The sequence below is a fragment of the Haemaphysalis longicornis genome, unplaced genomic scaffold (genome assembly GCF_048455015.1).
Source record: "Haemaphysalis longicornis isolate Haplotype H1 unplaced genomic scaffold, Haemaphysalis longicornis Haplotype H1 scaffold_5, whole genome shotgun sequence".
Lineage (NCBI taxonomy): Eukaryota > Metazoa > Arthropoda > Arachnida > Ixodida > Ixodidae > Haemaphysalis > Haemaphysalis longicornis.
In genome coordinates this window covers 11,665,335-11,685,496 of record NW_027526385.1, presented here as the reverse complement: position 1 = coordinate 11,685,496, position 20,162 = coordinate 11,665,335, and the positions used below count along the sequence as shown (strand labels likewise).

The 20,162-nt window shown below is 50.4% G+C and overlaps 1 protein-coding gene across 1 annotated transcript in view; it reads right to left on the bottom strand.

Annotated features, from left to right (window-relative positions):
- Positions 1-1,331: 1,331 nt before the first annotated feature.
- The window catches only part of Axn (protein axin), a 30,840-nt gene continuing 12,009 nt past the window's right edge, over positions 1,332-20,162 (bottom strand). The window contains exons 3-13 of the mRNA XM_077669886.1: positions 19,534-19,812; positions 16,249-16,491; positions 14,349-14,626; positions 12,760-13,036; positions 11,067-11,288; positions 9,539-9,805; positions 8,769-8,998; positions 8,342-8,479; positions 7,364-7,552; positions 6,331-6,585; positions 1,332-5,566 (exon numbers count right to left, since the gene is read on the bottom strand). Coding sequence (XP_077526012.1) covers positions 5,440-5,566; positions 6,331-6,585; positions 7,364-7,552; positions 8,342-8,479; positions 8,769-8,998; positions 9,539-9,805; positions 11,067-11,288; positions 12,760-13,036; positions 14,349-14,626; positions 16,249-16,491; positions 19,534-19,812 — 2,505 coding nt within the window. The 3' untranslated portion in view covers positions 1,332-5,439. The remainder of the gene's footprint in view (positions 5,567-6,330; positions 6,586-7,363; positions 7,553-8,341; positions 8,480-8,768; positions 8,999-9,538; positions 9,806-11,066; positions 11,289-12,759; positions 13,037-14,348; positions 14,627-16,248; positions 16,492-19,533; positions 19,813-20,162) is intronic.

The window sequence follows — 20,162 nt, the reverse complement described above, 5'->3', positions numbered from 1 at the left end:
GAACGAACGTACTCGCGAACCAGGCTCTCTGCAAAGCGCGTGCTCCGTTGAATGGCGCGTTCTTCGAAAAAACGCGGGAAAAAGCGGGAAAAAATGGGTACGACTCCTCGGTGTTTTCTCTTCCAGGTTGCGACCGTTTAGAACATCTTGTTTCAAAATAGCTGTCGTGTGGTTTTAATGCGTACCGGAAGTAATTTTGCCACATCAATCATCGTGGACAACTTTGCTCCACGTACTACGCTTACGCCAGGTCAGCCGGCGTAAGCGTGACCTCGATAAGCAGGTGATGAAAATGGGACTGTGATAATTTTTCAGCGCCCCGTTGCATGCGAAACGTTCATTTATCCTACCGCATGTACGCAGTCCATTAGTCGATTTCACTGTCATTTTTCATACCTCACATATTCACCCCTTTCTGTTTTTGTCACCCTTGCCCCTATGGAAAGTAGCAGGCCCAAGATGTTTCTCAGGCCGATAACTTCCCCTTTAAATAAACTTTTACTCTCTCTTTCTAAATATTCACAAGAAACATGGTAACAGTTGTACGGCATCATTTCTCACTTAACTATTTTGCCGCAGAGTCCTGGGTTCAACTTGCCACGAGTGAACTGACAGGTGGAGAACAGCTCGAGAGCATTTAGCAAAGCATGGGCACCCAATGAAGCTGTTGACATGTCGTTACTGGGTTATTTTTCAAAACGCATCATTAGCCTATTTCAGTCCACCACAAGATGGCTTTTCCTAATGGACTCCAACTGCTCCCACCTTGCGTTGCCAAATTGTATCCCTTAACCAAATTTTCTTAATTCATCTATGCGCCAAGTCAACGGTCTTCCTGTATCCCTTACTTGTAGTCCCGTCTCTAAGAAACCACTGTTTCCCTGTGGTCTACGAGCCCTGGCTTCGTTGCACAACATGGCCTGGAACTTCACGAAAACCCAAAACAGCGTGGTGCAACAGCCTTTCCTGGACACATACTTGAAGAAAAAAAAAAAAAAACCTGGAGTCCAAAAACTGGAGTACTACAACTAATGCGCTAAAACTGTAATGACTCCTGAACTAGTTGGCGGTTGTTTAGTGCAAGGCATCCTACATTGCACTAGTTAGCGGCACCAGCTGTGCAAATGGGGCAGTACTACAACTAACAAATGGGGAGTACTACAACTAACGCGCTAAAACTGTAATGACTCCTGAACTAGTTGGCTGTTGTTTAGTGCAAGGTGTCCTACATTGCACTAGTTACCGGCACCAGTAGTGCAAATGGGGCAGACTTATTCTGTTGTACACTGATTGCTGAAGTTCGCCCACAGAAAACTGACAGAACACTCGAGGAAAACCCGTAATGTTGAAACTTTTATTTACAAGAAAAACCTCCTATGCAGGTTCTAAGAAGGGCAGGAAAAGGGAAGGTGGACAAAGAGGCACCGTCGTTGTTCGTTTCTTGCGACGTGTAGCTGATGAAGAACGCCAACACTTCCTCTGCACAACTTGCAGCAAGGTATGCTTTAACAGTTTGCGCAGACGGGGGGAAAGAACAGATGTATTCAGCATCAATTGGCACTGCCGACGGGGCGCAGTTCAATCGGCACTCGCTCGCTCAAAGGAGACCAACATCGCGACGAGTCATCAACGGCCCGGAAAAAATTGCATGGCATCCAAACCGACAATACCCAAAAACATTTCTCGCAAAAAACACGGCAACACACACGCACGCACATACGGGAAACCTTGTAGACAAATAATGCCGCACTCAAACTAAAGACAAAACTAAAACAAAAGAAAACCCTGCATAGACAAAAGGAACTGTCACATCCTACAAGCCTGTACACAACAGAGAAAAAAAAAAAAAATGTCGGGAGAATTGTACGTCCTGGTGGACAGAAAATGTCAATGCGTCAACCTAAAACAGCGTCCGAAACAAGAGTTTGCATGTGTTTGATGCGAGCGTTTATGGCTGCGAATGCAATGCATAGTTTTTTTTTCTTTCTTTTAAGCTGGCGAAGAAGGCACTTCCGTGTTCTAGAGCAGCCATTTCACACTTGCACGATCACAATAAACGAACTGCACCGCCTCAACTAGTCCCTCGCACTCCCTGAAAATTTGTACCATCCGTTTTCAGAACAAAGTCACTCCCTCGCGACAGCACAAAGCACAAATCCACTTCAAATACGGAGTTCAAAGGAAGTTCAAAGGGAACAAAGTTCTACAAACAATCACTTAAAGACACAGCTATGAGTGAAACTGCAAGTCAACCAGTAACGAAGCAATCCAAAGGAAGCAAGGCAAAAGTTTTTTTTTTTTTTCTTTTTTTGCATTTACTGAAGCCTTTCAAAACTGAACTGTGAAATAATTCAATAGCAGCAGATGCCATAGTCAGCATCAGTATTAGCAAGTATGCTTGCAACCTTAAGACAAATACCAACTAACCAAGTTTTTATATTTCTTTTTGGAGGGGGGTGCTGGACATTTCCTAAAATCAAGATCCAAGAAAGCAAAGTAGTAATAATAAAATCGGGTGCTATTAATTTCTGCCAACAACATTACACTTAAATACGAAACAAGCAGTGTAATTCCACATTACGCCTATGGAAACCTGGTAGCATATAAAAGAAATGCGCTTGTTAAAACTAAAATGCATGTAGTACAACCACACAACAGCCCGATTTTTTCCTCGACAACTGCATCACATCAAATGTGCCTCGTTACGCAGGATGTAGCTTACAGAATATACACTGCATATCTTGTCATTACAAAGGATAAAAGAACGTCGGTACACCAGGCAAACAGTGCCATTTCACAAGTGAAATGGGCTTTTGCAACTTACCATGGTGGCAACAACAAGATAAAACAAAAACAACCAGCAATGCCATCCATAGGTCTTTCCGACGGCGCATTTGTACCAGCACATTCGACAGCCCAGCAAACCAAAAAAACGTCGTCGGGGGGGTTCACTTTCAACTTTTGTAACCGCGCCTTCTGACAACTTTTTGGCATGAATAGTAACGACTTTGCACCACCAAATAACTCATTCAGGGGCTTATTTCACAAACACCGCACGAACTAAGAATAAAAACTTGCATCGACGATAGGAAGACTTCAGCAGAGGGTAGGCACGTACACTTGGGTCGTCAGAAAGCATGAAACACAGAGATCAGCCCTAACGAGAGTTAATTGGAGATATTTGTTAGCTAACAGGACACCGCAACTAGCCACAGGTTGTGCATATTCAGGGCAGCGATTGCGTAAATTCTTGTGCGCAAGTTACCACGCTCGAGACATTAAAATTTGAACACCGAGGCTTATTCGTGCTCCCGCCTTGTTACACTTTGCATGGCAGTGGCTCGACTACGTCAACAGAACGGCCTCAAGGTCACCCGGACTTCACTGCTTACTTTCCCTCCTACCTTTTTTTGATTTTGGCCAGCCGAACATAAAAATTTGTTGACCAATAAGGCACAGAGTTACGAATTAAAAACTAGACTACACAAAACTCTACTGGTGTGGTGGTGAAGGGTTGATAGGTTAGCTACACTAGTATGGGAAAAAAAGAAAAAAAAAAGAAAAGCATAGTGAGAAAACATAAAACACTTGTAGGACACAAGTTACTCAGCCTTTAGCTGCCACAGTGAATTCTCGATACTTTGACTTTGACATTCCTTTCGATATAGCGAGTACTACTAAATTGACCCGTCCCTGCCAGCGTTGAATCAACGAGAATGAATCGAATGAACTGGGTACATACAAAAACTTTACGCTATTTCTTTTCGGCAAATTCTGCTAAAACCATGATGGCTTTGACAACAACAGCAAGCTAATATAGTCCTTGCCAGTAAACAATCAGTATACTGAAATGCCATCAAGAGAATACGCAGTTATCCGAAATGGTCATTACAGGTTATAAAGTTCATTAATACCTTGTTCCATTCTAAATCTTCCCATTCGGCTCATTTCGTGTGCCACAATATACTGCCACATCGCCTCGCAAATTTAGCAAGGAAAACAAAAATTATGTTTACTTCACACGAAAATGTAGAGGCCCTTTTTAGGCAAATGCGACATTTCAGCGAGCCACATTAAACTGAGAGCTGAAATAAAGGGCCCCTACGTACTAGCAGGGGCCCTTTGCCAACATTTCTGTTTTCTAATGACCAAGAAAATGCCTGAAAACTACTTCCCCTATATTTACGCTGCATTGCAACTCCCAGGCTTGCCGAACCTGAACAACAGCGCCGCACTACACAAAGCCACGACCCGGCAATGACGGCAATGCAGTGTTCAACCCACTTGATGATAGGAGCAAGTTGTTAATCCAGCCAACGATATCTCAAGAGTGCGACGTTTTTCTGAAGAGTTTGCGTCGACAAACTCAAGCACTCACGTTGAACGTGTAAAATAGAACAGTAGTTAACCCTAAACTACTTCATGCCAAGGCAGCAAGGTGGCGGGAAATACAAAACACTAACAGGCAAGTTGCAATGTTCACTTCTACTAAAAGGCACACTGTGGTTTCGAAGCCAATGGCGGCGAGCAACATTAAAAAAAAAGTACCTTTCTGAAAACACTTCTACTTTACCCTGGTGAAATGCATAAGCAGTTTGAGAAGCGAGTTAAGGTGCAATTCATGGAGCACTGAACAACTTGCGCCAATCTCATCTTCGCAACCGCGAGAGATGTAAAAAAAATATGAAAAAAAAAAAAAAAACCTACTACCAAAACTGACAACAGCTACAAGACAAAAACACACAACCAGGCTTCCAACGGCAAAACAAACAACACACACAAAGGCAGGCACTCTGGCACACACACACACACACACATACGTAAACGCGCGGCTAACGCAACGACGCGAACACAACCATGGTAAACGGTGAAGGAGAAGAAGAAATGTTCCGCTAAAGGGGGAAAAAAAAAAACACGTTTGTTGCAAGCACAGTCATTTGGCATAGACACGTGTGCAAAAAAGGCCAACTTAGCTGTTGGGCAAAAGAGGAACGGGTTGATAATGCATAAATACGGGGGGGAAATAGTAACAATGTCTGTAGCAGCCACCATGTCTCCAAAAGAGAGAGAGCTACGACGCACCTCGCCCAGCCACTCTTGGCAAAACACTCGTAAAAAAAAAGCAGGCACAGCACTTGGTGTCGCTGTCATGGACGCCGACGGCCGGTCTTGAAAAGTAGACTTTTTGGCGCCAGTCCTCGTCGTCAGTCCTCGCGGACGGTGCAAAAATGCAAACGGTACAAAAATAAAAACGACGTCATGGAAGCACACTTCACAGTGACGAAGCACTTGAACATTTGGCAGGAGGATGACTCTCGCGGGGCGAAGCGGCAGCTGACGCTGAGATCTTTCCGGTGGCAGCAAATCTCGCGGGGAAAAAAAAAAAAAAAGGCCGAACGGCAGCCACCCACACGATGATGGTGCAACGCGATTCTTTGTTCAGTCAACCGGCTCCACCATGGCGAAAATCTTTCCCTCCCAGAGCGGGAGGACTTCGTTGTCGTCAGAGATCTCTTCAGAGACCACCTCCGTCCCAAACTCGTGGCAGGAACGGCGGAAGAAGTACCTGCGGGACAGAGACGGGAAAAGTTGCAGCCACCAGGCAAGATTAACCTGCGCCGACCGCGTAAAAGACAGGTAGGGAGATCTTTGACGAAGCGAGCGCAACTCTCTGCAAGACACACCCAGTGTGGCCTGAAATGCTCGTCACCATTCAGGCACTAACAACTTCCAAATGATCACCGGACCCACAAAAAATTTGCAACCGGTTTGATGCATTAGCGTGTCAGATGCGCAACGTGTGCTCGTTTTGATCCCTGAATCGCAAGTACGAAGCAGCAAAGTACCAGTTAGCGTTCCAGTTCATATCTAACGCGACTGTATGCACCAAGGCAGTCAGGCCGGTGGTGCATCATCCCGGAGGCAACCAACGCCTTTTTCTTGAATAAACCCGTGAAACAGAAGGTACGGGAGAAAAAATGGAGGGGGGGGGAGAGAGAGAGACAGTCAGACAGAGACAAATATGGAGTTCGACAAGCAGGGAGACAGTCAGACAGACAGACAGAGAGAGATTGAGGGAAAGACAAATAGACAGAAAGAGAGAGAGACAAGCAGAGAGACAGACAGAGAGAGAGAGAGTCAGACAGAGACAAACATGGAGAGAGACAGTCAGACAGACAGAGAGAGAGAGAGAGAGAGGGAGAGAAATAGACAGAGAGAGGAGGAGAGTCAAGCAGAGAGAGAGAGAGAGAGAGAGAGAGAGAGAGAGAGAGAGAGAGAGAGAGAGAGAGAGAGAGAGAGAGAGAGAGAGAGAGAGAGAGAGAGAGAGACCTGTAGTTGCCCTTCTTGCTGATGAGGGCCTTGAACTGCCGCAGCGTGATGTCCCGTCCGGCCAGCTTGGTGCGGTAGGGCACGGTCTCCCCCGAGTAGCAGTACCCGATGACGGTCATCTCCGTCGAGGGCGAGGGCGGCGCCTGCACCGGCGGGCCGGCGGGGTGCCCGCAGGCGCCACCCACCACTGCCGCCGCCGCCTGCTGGGGACCACCGCTAGGTGGCACGCGCAGCGAGGCCGTCTTTGGCCACTTCCTGCGTGCGGGGAAAGAAGAGATGGGCAAGTGAAATTGCATTCATTCTTGTGGGAATCCCGACTGGGTGTGCGCTCTGGGAAGAGACGCGATACGCTAAGAACAAGTCTTCAGGCAGTGCCGCTAGTTCACCAGTGCCCCAATAGATGGCAACACCACTCCAAGCAGCCGCATGTTGCTGCGGACCCGCAAACATGCGCATGAGATGACAGAGGTTGGAGACGGGTCTGGGGAGATTGGCAGAAGACGGCGAGCCATATGGATGCGATGCATCTTCGGCATCTCAGGAAGAACTGTCTGTCACAAGCTGTCTGCACCTCCGTTTCAATCACGACTGGACGGCAGAATTTGCGAGAGATGAGCTCTGAGCTTGCACACATGCTCGGAGACTGCAAATACCCAGCCGTGCTTCGGCTCTACCGTCTAATGTGTTCTCGCATTGGCGAACCTCACTCGGCCACTGTGGACAGGGCAGCTCACATGGTCAAGGGGGCAGTGTCTTGAAAATGAAAAGAAATCGTTTCAAGTAAACTCCATGCTGCTCCTTTCCCACTGATTTCAAATATGCATTATTTTTGAGTCGGTCAATTAGTTCCCAAGGTAGTAGAGAGAGCTGTCATAGTGGCCAGACAGCCAGCTAGGCCTCTATAAGAACCCCACGTAACACTCCACATTCTTCAGACCACTGACTTTACATGAAAGCAAGCTAGAAATATAAACAGTTTGAAACAAGCGAGCTTTGTTTGTCAAAAAAGAAAACAAAAAGTTGCGGCCCTCACTTGGTTTTGGCCAGCTGCTGGCTGGCGCTGCTGTAGTTCACTTCCAGACGGCGTCGCGCCTCCACAAGCTGGGTCATGGTGTCCGGCGGCTGTTGGGTCAGCTGCAGGCCGGGCTCGGAGACACCCCAGCCAGAGCCGGGGACAGAGCCGCAGCCGGACGGGACGCCGCACGAGCGGCTTCGCGTCGGCCTGCAGGGTGAACCGTCAAGTGTTGACTTGGACGAGAACGAAAGTATCGGAGAGAAGCCAAGGAAAAGGACTTTGACCCTATTGCTTTGGCAGTGGCTGATATATGGTTCAAGGGTCAATATGCAAGAACACGCGTTTTCCTTCAGATGGCGATCGCACGGCAACAACTGCCCCGTAGGCATTAGCGTAACACAGGACACCAGCCCAACCACTGACCTTCCCAAATTTGTGATGCAGCAAGCGGCAGACTGAATATTCATGTCGGGCCGCCACCACTGTTGTTTCATTATTTCCAGATTTCTCAAACAGCTACAGCAAAATCTCGTTGCAAGAAACACTGTTACAACGGACACTTGGTTATAAGAGACATTTGAATGAACACAGTTTGGTAAGTTCTATGTTCCCAATGTTAGCAACATTGCTTACAAGAGACCATGGCTACGAAAGACAGGTTTCCTGGGTTCTTCGAATGTCTCTTGTAATGAGGTTTTGCTTAGTGCCACCGAGTGTGGTGCATTTACAAGCTGGCCACATCACTGCATCAGTACAATCCCCTATTATGTCTTGGGTGGGTAGTTCGGTAAGTTTAGCCAAAAAAGAATTCTCCGAGCATTTGGCTCACTAATGCAGCAGCAACCAATAGAGATCGGTTCACAAATTTCAGTACTTGCAGCCATCAGTGGACAAACTGTCCTTCATTTTGCTACTGCCCGCAGCACCGGTGTTGTAGCAAACCAGTCAGTGTTCAGATTTGCGAGAAAAACGGACCAAGAGAAGGCACCGACTCACCCGACGGAGTTCTGCTTGGAGCGTGACGAGGTGCCCGAGGTGGTGGACTTCTTGTGGCTCCGAGAGGAGTCCCGCTCTGGATCCGGGGGCCCCAAGGGGTACCCCGGCACCTTGTGGTTCAGGATCCAGTTGTTCACACTGCGCGCGACGCCAGACAGACTTCGTTCGATGATAGAGCACATGCTACACCGACATGCTACACGGCCACAGATACAGAGCAGATTGAAAGGATTCAAAATTTGTCTGTTCGTTTTGTTTGCAATGATTATTCTAGGAATTTCAGTGTGTCCCTGAAATTCCTAAGATTGAGAAGTCTGTGTGCGCAACTGTTCGTTCTTTGCGCCTGGTCTTCCGCGCCCCAGTTTGAAGAGAAGGAAGAGGGCACGGGGAGGAGAGAGGGGCGAACAAAAGAAGAGGTGCCGCTGACCGCTCGGTGGCGCCCTGGTTGAGGGGCAGCGTCTCGTAGACCACGCTGGTGCCGCTGTCCACGCCGCTGTCCGAAGGCTGCGGCCCGCTGCGCAGCACGGTCCGCCCCGACGTGCCCCCGCGGCCGCCCAGTCCCCCTCCCGGCAGCCGCCTCTGGCTGCCGTGAATGGCCTCGTCATCCGGCGAAAAGTCCCGCACGGCACCGCTGTCGCTCGAACAGGCGTCGCGCTCCTGCAAGTGGGGACACGCCGCCACCTTTATCACCCCACTTGCATGCACGGTGGTACAGAGACCTTTCTCATCAAGGGCGAGACGACTGAAGCTGATTTGGGAGCACTTTCTGGAGCAGCGAAATCTAGGTTTTGGAGCAGAATAACCCCTCTGATTGTCCTGTTTTTCTCTCTTTTTTCATTGATTGAGCACTTGATCAGACTACTGAAAACAGCGTCACCTTGGGGCTCCTTCGAAAATGACGTGGTCAAGTCAGCATTTCCGCCCACTCAAACGGCCGTGTCAAAATACTTGCCCCCCCCCCCCCCCCCCCCCCCTCTCTCTCTCCCTCTTTCTCTCTCTCTCTCTCTCTCTTTCGTTTTTCACTTGCCCTCCTCTTTCTCGTGTTTTTTACTCTTACCCTCTCTTTGTTCTTATGTTTTTTTACTCACTCTCTCCATGTTTCATTCCCTCTAGCATTTTTCACTCCCTCACTCTCTCCCCATGTTTCCCTCCCCCTCACTCACCCACCCACCCACTCTCACGGCCACTGCCACCCACCTTCCTGTGCCAGAGCTGGTGGCCGAGAACGGCGTACGGCGACGGTGGCACCATGGCGGGTCCGAACCGGTGCCTCGGCGAGGGTGCTCGTGGGGGCGTGTGCGAGAGGGGCGAGTCGAAGACCCGTGACACGTGGTCGTCCAGGATGCTCTGCGAGCTCACCTCCTCGGGCGGCAGGCCCAGCAGGCGCTCGCAGAAGTTCCCGCCCCCAGAGGCCCCAGTGGCAGAGCCGGGAACCCCCCCGGTGGCCACCACACCGCCGGCGGCCTGCGCCATACCACGGGGTGGACGGTCAACCAGTTTTTCGCAACAACTGTTACCACTTTAATGAAGAGAGTCAAGCTCAAACTGCGATTTCATCGTACAGTTTCATACTAGTATACACTAGAGGGAAATCTGGCGCCCCTGTCTAGGCGAGCCGCACTCCAGCGAGCGTTCTGTCAAGTACCAAGAGGCACATTCCACTGACCCAGGTTGAAAAGCTGCCTACGGTTTTAAAGAAGCAACAATTTTATTGCGAAAAGGTTTTTGAAATGTAAAAATAAAATTTCAACAAGATTTATTTACCAAACATTAACTTAAAAACTTAATGCAGGGCAAACAAGGAAGAAATGGTACTTTCCTTGTTCCTCTTGATTTCAAGAGCAAAAAGAAGCCCTATGGGTAGACAAGCCAAGTAGGCGAGGAACATCACTCGCCACTTGCGCGGCGACCATGACAAAACGACTGTAGCAACAGATTTCCTTCCAGTACATGTTAAACTCTATGGATTTTTATGACCCAAAGCGACACTTGACTGGCCATGAGGGAATCTCTAGCATGGGGTCATGAACGAGTTTATATCCTCAATGCACGTTTCAATATCAGACACAGTCGTTTACATTCTTTTCCTCCTTTAAAAAAAAAAAAAAAATCAGCCCGCATCACTGCGTCAATGTCCCTGTAATCAGTGGCACAACTTATAACGGGGCCAGTGGGTAAAACGACTAGCTTTGCATTGAAAATTTTGCAATTTACTATTTTTTTCCCACTCAGAACCGTGGAATCGGGTGCACTACAAAATTCGGCTAGTGCAGACATTTATCTGCTACGATAACATGCCAGAGGTTTCTTTTGTTGTGAACTGAAAACCTGCTACAACCTCTAATTTGTAGCGACACCACCATCGTCATGAGGGCCAGATCATCATCAGCGGTCCCGGCCAGCGTCAAGCAGTGCCACGCGCCACAGAAGGAATGGAACATGACTGCGCTCCAGGGGCGGTCGCATGTCTACGCCGCTCTCTAAGCTCCGGCCAGGGCTTGCGCACCAACAATAAATGTAGGAGAGCCACAGCATCACCGAGTCCACGGCTCCCTTTCCTACAAATTCGTCGTTTATTAGTTTGTAACCACCCCTCCTTCCACTGTAATGCCTGCGTGGCACTGAGGCTATGAAATAAATACGGAAATAAGACGCAATGTTTCAGCTCCGCATTGACACACGATTAAGATGAACGATGTTCACATTCTGGTAGGGAGCGACTCACTGACGATGAGGCGCCAGCAGCAGAGGTGGCACCTATGACCAGCGAGGGCCCCCGCAGAGGAGGCACGGGGGGAAAGTCCTCGGCCTGGGCCCGGTGGAAGCGCTCCATCTTGTCCCCGCAGTCGGCCTGCTTCTTGACTGCACGCAGCTTCTCGATGATGGAGGCGGCAAACTTCTCCGGGTTCTTCTCCGCCAGGCTGTACGGGTGCTCCAGCTGCGTCCGCTGCCAAGGGGGAGGAGGAGAGGGAGGACAGAAGGGACAATTAGAGGTTGAACAATCGCAGGTCCAAAAATCGAGATTTTTTTTTCAAAACGTCAATTTTTTTTTTGCTTTTACTTGCATCATCATCTTTGACTATCCTTCTCTCATGGGGGAAAAAAAAAAGCGAAATACAAACGAGAACTTAGTAAAAAAAGGTGTCCAAATGACTGGCGGTGACCCAAGAAATCGCGCAATCAAGTCAAATTTTGACCACCTTTGAGAGTTGCTGCCGCACGGCAGTGGCTGGCTGCCATATCGGCCACTTACGAGAGGTACATGAAACGTTCTTTCGAATGAGCTGCTCGTCAGCTTCGTATAGGCTGCCACCGTTTGTGAACTCTGTGCATCGTTTCGTTCGCAACACTTTGCACATCGCATCAGCCTAGAGCTATCTTTTCTATTTACTAATCACATTTATTTATTTTTTTTTACCTTGAACGGTGAGGAGAAGCGCGACTTTTGCCGCCGCAAGTCATAGACTTCACGCCCATACAAGGGAAAGCGCAAGCAGCGCAGGGTTGCAACAACCACGCCAACGGCAGCACAATCGTCCCAGCGAGGCCTAACGGCTAAAGGTAGGAGAGGTGAACTCTTTCACAATGCGTGTTAAGAAACCAAGGGACCTCATTGCCTCGCTGCACATTCTCTCAAGGTGGTGTTTAGAACTCGGTGATGGATCAATGTGCACCGCCATGTCTTGGACTGTTGATAACCACCGTGCAGCTTATATTACATCGTGGCCTGTCGACGATGGTCTAAGGTCACATTAGTCTTCAGTCTTCGATGGGTTGATGCAAAGCATGTTTGCTGAACACCATGCTGAGACAGTGTTAATGTCATGTCGTAGAAGAAAGCACTCGCCATTCCTATCTATAGGCTGAAAGAAGTTAATGTCATCAGCAAAGAGGAGCATTTCAGAATGTTGCATGCGCTCAGCCGAGTCATTGATAAAAATCACAAACAACAGGGGACCCAGGTTGCTTCCCTGAGGCACTCCAAAAGTTGGCCAAAATTCACCAGAGGAACACTTTGAGACTCGCATTGCATGATCGATGTGTGTATTGTCTCATCTAAAACTGTTTCTTTTTCGCGATATTCCAGCAACCGTTTCGACACAATCGAGGCCCAATTTGACACACGTGCCGTGTGTCCACAGATCTTATCAGAACTTTTCAGTCGACCAACCGGTCTATCGGGAAATGCGTTAGTTTTCTGACAGGACGCCATCGGACCCACTGAGAAGGCTTTCGCTTCATTAAACCGTAATCAAGACATGTTTGTAGCACAATAATCCATCTAGGGCTCATATTTGAGGAGCGGATCACTTGCTACTGTTCCTCTGGAGGAACGGGATCAAGATCAAGGCGTACACTGCCCGTCGACAGTCCAAGCGCAGCCACGGTCGCACACACGGTCCCAACGGCGCACTCACCGGGATGATGACGTGCTCCCCGAGCGAGTCCCTGTTGATGTCGGCGTTCTTGCGAACCGACATGCGGTGGGTGGCCCGCTGGATGAGGGACTCCTTGGAGGAGGGCGGCACGCAGTCCACGTCCGTGCCCGTGTCATCCGTGTACGCGCCCGACGACAGACTGTGCAGCTCGCTGTCTTGCGCCGAGGTCGGCACAAAGGAGGAGTTGCGCACGTGGTACGGGTGTGGCACGCCCAGTGACGACGCACCGCCGCTGCCCCCACCGCCACTCTTGGGCCTGCGCAGTACGACGTCACAAGCTCGACGCTGCGCTCGGAAAGCAATCGCTCTTTGGAAGTCCCGCAGAAGCCTGAAAACCGTGCAAATTATACAGATGGGATTCACGGAAAAGTTTGGCTGTCAATTTCTTCGCATGGCAACACTGGAAGCGTCACGGACAGGGCGCAGCTTATGCCACTGCGCCCACACGCTGCAGGGAAAAGAAAAAAACAATGACTGTTTTCTCGTTTCAGCCCGATTCTTAACGGTGGTGTCAACAGAGATGTTACTAATTGCACTCACATTGGAGTCACATGACTTTGCATTTAGTGTAACCTCCAACACACATCATGCGCTTAGCACAGACAAGTGCCGCCATCCCGCGGAGCCCGACGTAACCAGTGACTGCACACTCCCATGGTTGCCCGCACGCGTGGCTCGCCAGTGAATACAACCTACAGACAGTGCTAAAAATGCATTAACGATCACGATGGTAACATCACATGGCATGGCATGCTTCAATGTCATCACCGCTGCCTTTCCAACACGTGGGAAATTACAGAACAAGGGCAATTTCTATCGATACCATCAGAGTGTGTGGTAGTAGCTGGACTTCACAGCACAGCACCACTATCTCAAACTAATCCTCCCCACATCCGCGACGAGAGCCTTTTTTTGCACTATGCTGTGCACTGCGAACACGCTTTCGGCGATTTGATTCCTTGTTTCATAATGATTTCAAAGGTGTTCTGTACTACGGCATGTTGATGGAGTCACGCAACACGTGAAAAGTGTCTGCAGGCCTAGCACGCAAAAGATGTCCCAGCGAGCATATATGTCGCTTTTGTCATGCACTGCTTGCTCACATGGACCGCACTGCACAATTACTTTTAATGCAGCCCAACGATGGTCTCTCAGAATCGTTCATCTCTGTTGAAATGTTTGTCTGCCGCTCATCATCCATCCCATCACAGTAGGCAAGGCTTTCCAAGGCCTCCTCTCAATATAGTGCTGCTTGGTCAAAGATAGCTATACAAAGATTAAAGGCAAGCCAAGTTTAAGACTTGCCACCTTAGCAAACCTTGGCGACCGCGAAAAAAACAAGGACAAATGACAAAAGCAAGACTAGCGCTGAGCTTCATTTGCCCTAGCTTTCGTTTGTACAGCTACCAAAAAGTAGCTGTACCAACTTGACCAGCTTACCACCCTTTAACACTTGTGTCATTAACATCCCTTGGTCCCAACTACAGACAACTACAGTGCAGATAAACCCCATCTGTTCAAATAAACAGGTATCCGTCAGATCCAGCAAAGCTCTGTCATCAACTTACGCCGCCGCCGCTTCCGAGGTCATGCGAGACATGAAGCGGGGAATCTGCTCGCCAAAACGGTACAGCTTCCGCACGTTGCGCCGCGTCAGGGCCACGGGAGCCGGAGCCGTATCCGTAGCCAGTTCCTCGTCCTCCTTGACTGTCGGCAGGATCTCAATGCCCTGCGGGGGCATCACGGGGGGCGATCCGTCGTCCTCCGACGCATCGTGGCCCGAGGCGGAGTCCAGGGACCCCGAGGAGGCCGCTGCGGCACTCTGCTCGTCCCCACTGCTGCAATCCTGCATTGCAAGAGAACACGGCGATGAGACAGAACAGAAGCAAAACGCAAGGCGCACACACAGAGCCAGCAAAAGCACTGCTGCTCTCGCATACACAGAAGATTACCGCATTTACTCAATTCTAATGTGCACCTTTTTTTTTTCTAAAAAATGCACCCCAAAATTGCATGCGCATATGCATTATCCGTTTAGCAAGGCAACCGTAATCACAGTCATGTGAGCTAAGGGTTAAGATTGCTAGACCCGCGGAAATGCCAAATAAAATGCAGAATTCGGAAAGATGTCTATGTCTTTGCACAGAATGAGTAAAACATGCACGCACACACAAAAAAAAAAAAAAAACGATGCCAACGTGCGTATCGTTCCGGTGGGGGGTTGGCACTGGCGTGTTATCTGCATGGGGCAAAAGTTGTGCACAGGCAGTGCAAAAAGCTCCTCGTGCATCTTGTTAAAAATAGACGTTACCAGATAGCAAAAGCCCCTTTTCAGATAGCAAGCCCCCGCCTTTTTTTCTATACTTGCCCTGAGAAAGGAGACAGCAGCGAGAACAACATAGTACTGTGCAGTGCACCCCACACTACAGAGGGATTGTCGATCCGTGACAGCCTCCAGCTGAATACTTTTAAAGATATTTTCCTAAGTTTTCGCGACCTGAATTTGGAAGGGCGGTCCCCATGGGCGGTTTACCTTCGAGAACATTGGGGCTAGAGAGTGATTAGAACTGCCACGTCCGATAATAAATGAAGTTCCTGAATGCATATACGGTGGTTGTCCTGCGCATAGTAGTTTTACATACTGCTTTTTTTTACTATTTCTTTCACTTGTCATGAGAAACAGAGAAACCAGCGATCACTTCACGCTGATGGTTACAAATGGCAACTACCCCTGCATACACAAAACAACAGCAATCTGCTGCCAACGCCACACGATCACCGACAGAGCCACAGACACAAATCCAGAGGTCTAATGACATACCTGCAAACCTTGGAACCGGGGGACAGGCAGCAGAAAAAGGAAAGTAGACCTTTTTTTGTTGTTGATTGACTGATTGTGGGGTTTAATGCGCCGACGCGACGCGGGAGATGAGGTGCGCCGTAGTGGAGGGCTCCGGATTATTTTGACCACCTGGCGATCTTTAACGAGCGCCGAAATCTCGAACACACGAGCGTTTTTGCTTTTTGCCTCCATCAGAAAAGTGGCCGCCGCGGCCGGGAATCCAACCCGCGTCCTTGTGCTCAGCAGCACAATGCCTTAGCCACTAAGCAACCGCGGCGGGTCATTTTTCTGTTGTTTTGCAGCATGCACGACTTGTCTAGCCTACAAGATAAGCTTTATTTTCAGGGTTACAATCTGCAGGCAACCTAAAGACGAGGGAGTCAGCCGTTTGACTCTCGGGTATTAACTCACAGTCGTAGCCCAATGGGCAAGACGACTGGCTGTCTGGTGTACCAGACACAAGCTCGAACCCTGCCAGTGCCTGTGCGATTTTCTGCGATTGTAAATGCTATGTGCACGGACGCGGACGGACATTGTGTGGTCCTAAGGTACTCCACACCTAAAGATCGGGAGCCTCCCAGACAAATCGGGGAAAGTTGACAGGTACGCAGAGACGACCCGCTCACCTGCCCTCCCCCCTGAGCGGCCGCGCTGTGGCTCCTCTCGACCCTGTCGACGTAGAGGTCCGACTGGAGGAACTTTGGGTAGGCGGAGCGCTGGAGGCAGGCCTCGAACTCCCGCTGGGCCTGGTCGAAAAGGGCCACGTCAGGCACCCCCTCGCGCACCCGCTCGGCCATCTTGGCACGCAGGGGCCCCGACACCTCCACCACCCCGTTGCGGATGTAGTGCCGATAGATGCTCTTCATGTACTGCACGGTACAAAGGGGGGGGGGGGGGGGGGGCTTGGCACACTTTGTCCGATTGGAACAGCATTCGCAAGCACGATGAATGGACACAAAATCCAAGGTTCCCAACGGGCAATAGACTAATGTAGAAGGACGGCTGTTTGTAATTAGGCAATTCAAGATTCAAAAGGTTGAAAGGGGGTGGGAAAGCAGCTAGGAGCAGTTCCTAGTCTGCTGCCCAATCCTTGAACGTAAGAAAGTCCTGAAGTTATTGCCCAAGCACCCAGTACAACAAATTCACAGTTTGGTTGGTAAAAACTTGACTGCCTAAGAGCTTTCGCTGACCGGGCCTAAGTCACCCGCTTGGAAGCGTCGCCACTGGTACTCTTTGCCCGTTTGGGGGCGTCGAAGTCCTGCTGCTTCGCCGCCTCACAGGCCTGCTCGACAGCCCAGAGTTGATTGTCGAGGCTGGGGCTGCACAAGGCAGCGGACAGCCACAGCAGGAGGGTTACGTAGTTAGCACCGTGTGGATCCTTGGTACAATCCTAGAGCATGTGGGTTAAGGTGGCTACCTTTTTGCGGCAGATGTTCGTTGTGTAAATTTCCGGATACATTCTGTGATAGTGTGCTGGGCTGGGTACGTGCGCATCTGCAGTTGCCTAAGTGCAACCGCCTGTGACCTGTTCAGCTTGTCGCTGGGAAGGTCCGTCGGGCCAAGCGGAAGGCCTTGGCGATTTCGTTGTAGCTCGTCATTCGGTCCTTCAAGCTGTACCACGGACGGTTGTCGCCGGCGTGGTTTGTTAGCTTGCGTAGCCTTGCGTGTGTCATCTCGTTGCCGTTGCGATGGTTCTCGAAGACTTCCCCCTATGTGTGCGGGGAACCACTGGAGTCGGGTTTGTGGTTCAAGCACTCGGTGGACTTGGCGTCGGCTTAGGATTCTGGCCGCTCGTGGCGATATCCATCCCTTGGTGAAGTTACTGATCGCTTGTCTAAAGTCGCAGAGGACCGTTTTGCACGCTGGGTCCGTGAGGGCAAGGGTCGCTGCTATTTCCTCCGCTTCTTCTGCGTGTTCGCATTTGTCACCCCTTCCGAATCGACGACCGTTCCGGCAAATCGGGAACCTCTCTCGCACTCGGCGGCGTCCACAAATCGCGTACCGAGATCGTTGCCATGTGCGTTCAGGTGAGCCTTGGCTCAGGCCTCTCTACTGCCTTGATTGCACTCTGGGTGAACGTTTCTAGGGATCGGATCGACTCAATCTCTAGGGATTGGATAGAGTGTCTGCCGGATCCTGTCTGGGACAGCAACTTTATGGCCCTGCTGTGTGTGGTATCCGATGCCAAGGTTCCCGAGGATGTGGCGTCCAGCGTTCGTGCCAGACAACCTCTCCTGTTGCGAGGTGCGCTGTGCCTCTGCGATTTCCTTCAGTGTGTTGTGGATGCCCAGCTGGAGCAGGCGGTCCAGTTGTGAAAGGCCGCAACATAAGCGACGTTGCAGACCTCGAACGAGTGGATGAGTCGCGTAAGGTACTCCTCTCTCATTCCGCTCCTTCTGTTGGCAATTCTCTTAAGGAGTCTCGTGGAGTTGGACGTCTCATGTGTTAGTCTGGTGATGGCTCTGCCGTTGTGGCCCATGGCGTCGATTGTCATGCGAAGGACTCCGATTTTTGGAACTATAGGGATGTCCGGGCCACTGCTCATGCGTAGACCGATTTCCCCACATTTTCTTCGGGCGTTGAGTTTGCCCCGTTGTGTAAGGAGGTAGAGCAGTTCCGATTTCTTGGGAGAGCAGCGCAGGCCCATGCCTTGTAGATGGGTCTCTACTGCATCGATTGCAGACTGCAGCATTGACTCGATGTGACCGTCGCTGCCTCTGCACACCCATAGAGTTATGTTGTCGGCGTATATGGAGTGCCGGACACCTTCGATGTCTTGCAGCTTCTCTGCCACCCCGATCATAACCAGATTGAAGAGTGTGGGCAAGATGACCGAGCCCTGTGGGGTGCCGACGCTGCCCAGCGTTTGCTCTTCCAGCTGGAGATCTCTTGCCACTAGTAAGGAGTGTCTGTGCGTCAGGAAGTCTTTCACGTAGTTGTATGTGTGCAGGCCAAGGTTTCGTTATGAAGTTTGTTGCAGGATCGCCGAGTACATGAACTTGTCGAAGGCGCTTTCTCAGTCGAGTCCGAGGATCGCCCTGGTTTCTCTGGTCTTGTTGTGCAGCACTTGGTGTTTCAATTGAATCATGGAGTCTTGCGTGCTGAGGTGCTGGCGGAAGCCTATGATGGACGGTGGGTAGATCCCTTTCTGCTCCAGGTACACTTGCCATCGGTTGAGCAGTCTGTGCTCCCTGACGTTGTCGACGCACGATGTCAGCGATATGGGCCAGAGGTTGTCGAGGCTCAGCGGTTTGCCGGGTTTTGGGATTAAGATCGTCTTTGCGGTCTTCCACTGGCGCGGGAGGCTGCCTCGCCACCAGCAGGCGTTGATGTAGTCTGCCAGTTGTTCCATCGAGTGGTCGGTCACGATTTGACACAAACACCACCCGACAGGAGTGCGCCTCCATTTATACCCTCTCAAGTAGTCTTCGATTCTGCGCCCCTTTTTCTACCTGGTGCTCAGGCAACGGATGCTTAAGTGCTAATGACGACACAGTGTTGTCATTACTGCTCAAATAGCACATAGCTCAGCACTAATGAAACAAGAATGCGGCATTGCTATTGCTCTGTGCTTGGACAATAACCCCATTCAGTGCTCCTCTGCTGCAGTGTGAAGAGTTTACCCTGTTACAGACAGGTGGACGCCACAAAACAAAGACCACACAAGAGCTACTGCATTCAAGATGTGGACAGAAGGTAGGAGAAGGTGAACACACACCACGAAAGAAAAACATTGTTTATGAAATTTAACGCGCTATGAGATTAGGTGCACCGTAGTGGAGGGCTCCGGATTAACTTTGGCCACCTGGTGAACATGCACCAAAATCTCGAACAGAGGCGCTTTGGTCTTTTGCCTCCAAAGAAAACCGAGAGAGACAGAGAGCCAAGACAAAGACAGACAGGAGACATACCTGTAGCTGGACAGAGGGCTCGGGGCAGGAGCGGAGGCCGTTGCAGGCGAACCAGAAGTAGAGGCCGTCCCGGTGGGCGCCCTCCTGCTCCAGGAAGTGCTCAAACAGGCGCAGCCCCTCGGGGTCCCCCAGCAGGCTGCGCAGGTCGCACGCCCACCGCAGGGGGCCCTCAGGGGCCGACCCTGGGCCCCCTGCTGTTGATGCTCCCCCTCTGCCCGGTGGCCCCTCGGCCATGGTTGACCCAGAGACACTGTTACCCATCTCGGCAAGGAACTGGCCCTGCAAAAAGAGGGGGCGGCAATCGTTAGGAACCACTGCGCTCACATCGACACTGCTATTGCGACACTTGGACTGCAACCAGGGGTCTATGGCGAGGGATGACTGGAAGGAGCCTGAATGAGATGGCAGAGAGAAGCCTCAGAGGGAAAGACAGAAAGAGCGCAGTGAGAGCAAGGAGAGATCAGGGAGGTGGACAGAGAAATGTACAAGGAAGCAAGTCGAGAGGGGAGACAAAACTTGTTGCTGAGCCAGTTGGTACATACTTTAAGAAAGAAGAAAACGTGGCGCAAACTAGACGTATACGTCTTACACCTTACTTTTTTCGTCCACGTCTAGTTTGCGCCACGTTT